The sequence below is a fragment of the Aphanomyces astaci genome, assembly GCF_000520075.1.
Source record: "Aphanomyces astaci strain APO3 unplaced genomic scaffold supercont1.40, whole genome shotgun sequence".
Taxonomy (NCBI): domain Eukaryota; phylum Oomycota; class Saprolegniomycetes; order Saprolegniales; family Verrucalvaceae; genus Aphanomyces; species Aphanomyces astaci.
The window spans coordinates 198,776-203,117 of record NW_009798303.1 but is presented as its reverse complement, the minus strand read 5'-3'; the positions used below and the strand labels follow the sequence as shown (position 1 = coordinate 203,117).

The following is a 4,342-nucleotide window of genomic DNA, read 5'->3' as shown; positions in this document are numbered from 1 at the left end:
CCTTCAACTCACTCTGAGTATACTTTAATCCAGTGTTTCGTGAATGTTTCGTAAATCAGTGGTATTTTTCTATACTTGAAGCACCATACAAAATCCAGCATAAAGGAAAATCGATACTTCCGTTTTACGAAACAAAATGTTTCGTGACTGCATTGAAATTGTTTCGTATTTGTTTCGTAAACCGTGTATATCTTTAGTTATTTATAGTGATGTGTTTTTGTCGTGATCCCGCATCTCCCAGACCAAGCCGTTGTTTTTGTACTATTTCGGATTGTTTATTTCATTTCTTCTAATCATGCTGAAATCTATCCTATATACTACTAACAGTAAGGACGTACTTCAACCTAGGGTCTGGTTGAAGTAAACAATCACCAGCGGAGCGCAGAAAATTGTTGTCGCGTAGTGGCTATGGTGGCCAAATGTTCAGGCGGCGAGTGGCGAAACGACGTAGAGTAGATAAAGATAGACTGCCACGCTAATGGTGCGGTAAAGGTCAAACCGACCGACAATGCTATGTGTTTCAACCTTGTGCGTCGGTGAAACCTTCTCCTTCCCGAAGGAGTCGAGGGCCTACCAGTACACACCGGAGTGGAGTGACGAACCACCGGCAACCGACAAGGGCGTGCTTTGGCCGTACTCTGCGAAATTTTGGTTTGCAACCAACAATTTATTCTGATATTTTTTGCAAAAGTCGATGGAAACGATTTTGATTGGCTACTTTTCCAAAAACAGCTGACACAAAAGTCGCTCCGAACACGCCCTAAGTACCGTATTTTACGACTCAATGTTGAGTGTGGTACACCGTTTGGCTACCTCTAAAATTTTGATTTGCTCCATTGGTGATCCCTCCAGATATGCATACCCTTTTATATATTATATCCACATAGTGGCGCGATATTTGAAAATGACAATTTGAACGAAGGGTTTTGAAATCTGAAACACCACACCCAACCACAGAAAATTTGACGACATGCCTCGACCCACGCGGCGCAAGCCCAAAGAGTACAAATACTCGAGGTACACGTACGAGCAGAAGCATGTTATCTTGTAATACCGGAACTCCCACACTGCGGCGGAAACCAACGACCGCTTCTTCTTCAGCGTGGCAGCTTATGCTGAGTCCATCAACGTCGAGTTGATCAAGGTATCAGATGTATCACTAACTTTAGGATACAATTAGGAGTGTGTACTTGTTTTGACCAATTATCGTCCTATTGTTAACAACCAGTGTCGCGTTAACAGTAAATCATTCCATATTAATAAATACTACTTTTGTAATAAAATACCTTAAAAAGTAATTGAATTCGGCCACTCAGGCTCCGTTTCGTCCGATTCGGTTTTACTCGATTGAAATCGCATACAAATCGCGAAAACACATACTCCCCACAACGCATTCGAATTGCCAATCAAAGTTAAAAACGTCGGAACAGAAACTGGCTATGCGCAACGGAGTACCACACTCAACATTGAGTCGTAAAGTACGGGTAGTAATGATGAAATTTAGATAGAATCTTGGCCGATGCGATAAATCTTAGTATGCGAGAGCTTCGAACAGCAAGCGTAGCCATCCATGGCTTCCACGCTTGGCCGAAAGAGTTGGCGAGGCCAAGTCGTGCATTTCCCAATTTTCTCCAATGAAAGTATTATCGTCGTTTGCTATCGCTGCCGCGTTCGCCGCCTCATCCGTGGCGGCGTTGGACGCCAAGTTTTACGGCATCAACTACGACGTCCGTACCTCGCAGTGGGGTGGGTGCAAGGATTTCCACACGATCGCCGAGGACTTCAATATCCTCAAGGAAGTCACCAACAACGTCCGCATCTACGGGACGGACTTTGAATGCGCCAAGAACGTGATCGAAGCCGCCCACAACAGCGGGCTCAAGGTCTGGCTCGGCCTATGGAGCGAGGTCGGCACAACCGTCGCGACCGACTCGTTCCCGTCGCAAAATAACGCCTTGAAGGAGCTCGTGAATCGTACCAAATTGATCAATAACGACGACATCCTCGGCATCCAAGTGTCGAGCGAAGCCTTGTACCGGTACTACGTACTAGGTCCGGGCAGCGACCGCCGTGGCATCGACACCGTCGTCGGCTACCTCAGAACAGTGCAAAGCTACCTCCGCGACCACGACTTAACGTTCCCCGTCGTGATCTCCGACAACATGGACATGTACACGAAGTTCCCCGAGTTGTACGACGAGGTGGACGTGGTCGCTGTGAACCAGTTTTCGTTCCGGGAGAGCAAGACGGCGGAAGAAGGCGCGCACTTTACGTTCAAGCGCTTCCAGGAACAAGAGACCCGCGCCAAGCGCGCCGGCAAGCTCATCTTGCTGCACGAGACCGGCTGGAGCACAGCGGGTGAGAGCCCCAAGGTCAGGGAGGCTTCTCCCCGGGCCCAAGGCGTGTTCACACAGGACTTTCTCACCCTGGCGGCGCGCCAGAACCTCAATGCGTTCTACTATGTAGCATTCGATTTGCCGTTCAATCCCACCGAGATTGAACGCAACTTTGGCATTTACAACGCTGACCGCGAGATGAAGCCAGAGGTGGAGGCCGTCCACGTCGGCGCGCCGCTCCAAGCGGTCCGCCTCTGGGCCGGAGACAACGTGATCAAGGCGCACCGCTACTGGAACGCCGATGACGACTCGGTCAACGAGAATTTTGGCAGCGTGTATGCTGCGAAGCCGTCCGTCGGTCCATTGGGCGTCTTGGACGACGAGATCTGGCTGTGGGATGCCGCGTCCAGCATCTTGTACTCCAAGAGCTCGAATCAGTGCTTGGACTCGTATGGGGACCTCAACACGCAGACTCTGCACACGTACGACTGCTCGAAAGTGAACCACAACCAAAAGTGGAGCGTCGCCAACGGTAACATTGCGAGCCAGAACGACGCCAACTTTTGCATCGACGTGGATGTGAAGTGCTCAAAAACCCCCGACGGGAACCTCGTGGTCGCGATGTACCGGTGCAATGGGCACCAGAACCAGCTGATCTCGATGGTCCCGGCGGCCGACGAGCCCCTTGAGATTGGCATCAAAACGAACGGCGGCGTGCTGACTGAGTGGTTCGGCAAAGTGACGTGGGAAACGTCCCGCAAGGACAACGCCGACTGCCACCAGTGGTTCTATGACCCCGTGACCCAGCTCATTGCGAGCAAGTCGCACCGCGGCATGTGCTTGGACGCGTACGAGCGCAAGAACTACGGCGTTGTGCACTTGTACTCTTGCAGTGCCACCAACGTCAACCAGAAGTGGGTCGTGAATGACATCACGGGTCAGATCCACCATGCAACGCATATTGGGTTTTGCCTCGATGGCCCCGACAACGCTAACGGACTCGTGCACTTGTGGTCGTGTTACAAAACCGAGGCCAATCAAAAGTGGAGCATCAAGCCCGTCAAGGCCTAGACGTAGGACGACAACATAAAAGCATGAATCCTGACTATAACGTTAACGTTCATTCGAAGGGTGTAGTTTTGTTGGGGTTGGATCACTAACGTTAGGGTAGTAAGTACAGTAGTAGGGACATCAATATACACTAAGCTTAGATGTAGTCACCTGGCTTCCTTTTCCCACATGATCGGTTTTACCCTTGCAGAACTACTACGTATAGTATGTGCATACGTATACTCCGGAGTATAACGTTCCAAAGTTTGCCCTGGAAAGTATCCCACGGGGAGACTTTCAAAATCGACTGACAACGAGTTTTGAGCACCTCAAGCCGCGCGTAGGGGAATGTAGTAGTGTGATAGCGATGCCGGAGGTTGGCGAGATACCTGACACCAAAAATGTGTATAGTGCAAAGAGACTCCAACAAGCCATCGAAGCTTTCATGGGTGTGTTTGACCTACAAGCGCGCATTTGCAATGACCATTGTGACGAAAACACCACCAACTGCTCTGACCATTCCAATGATACGCCAGACGTTGTCGTGGATTCGCCCGTTGCAACTAATGCTGTGGCAACACAGCGAACGGGTTTGACGCGATTGCATTGGGTCAAACGCATGGGTCAGAGCCAGCGATCAAGCAAACCGCGGCCAGAAGACACAAAATCGACGACTTGCTGAGTACGTTGGCGTCAACGCATGGAGTCAGGTGTCAATGGTACTGCATTGATGGAATTTATCATACGAATGGAGAAACGTGATGCTGCATTGAGGCCCAAAAACTTAAAGGGCAACAAAGGGGCGAGAAATTTGACCCATGTATGTTAGCTGTATTTGCTCAGTTGCTCGAAAAGTAATAATGACTCTAAACAGAATCTTCGAAGTATATTTCACCGCTCACTATGCAAGTACACATAACTATATAGCTGACAGTCGACGAGACGATCCAGGGGTC

General features: G+C 49.7%; 1 protein-coding gene across 1 annotated transcript; it reads left to right on the top strand.

Annotated features, from left to right (window-relative positions):
• Positions 1-1,634: 1,634 nt before the first annotated feature.
• H257_12360 (hypothetical protein) lies at positions 1,635-3,407 on the top strand (the record flags this gene model as incomplete). The annotated part of the gene is made up of 1 exon (XM_009839528.1): positions 1,635-3,407. The coding sequence occupies one exon, from the start codon at positions 1,635-1,637 to the stop codon at positions 3,405-3,407; it is 1,773 nt and encodes a 590-aa protein (XP_009837830.1).
• Positions 3,408-4,342: the final 935 nt, after the last annotated feature.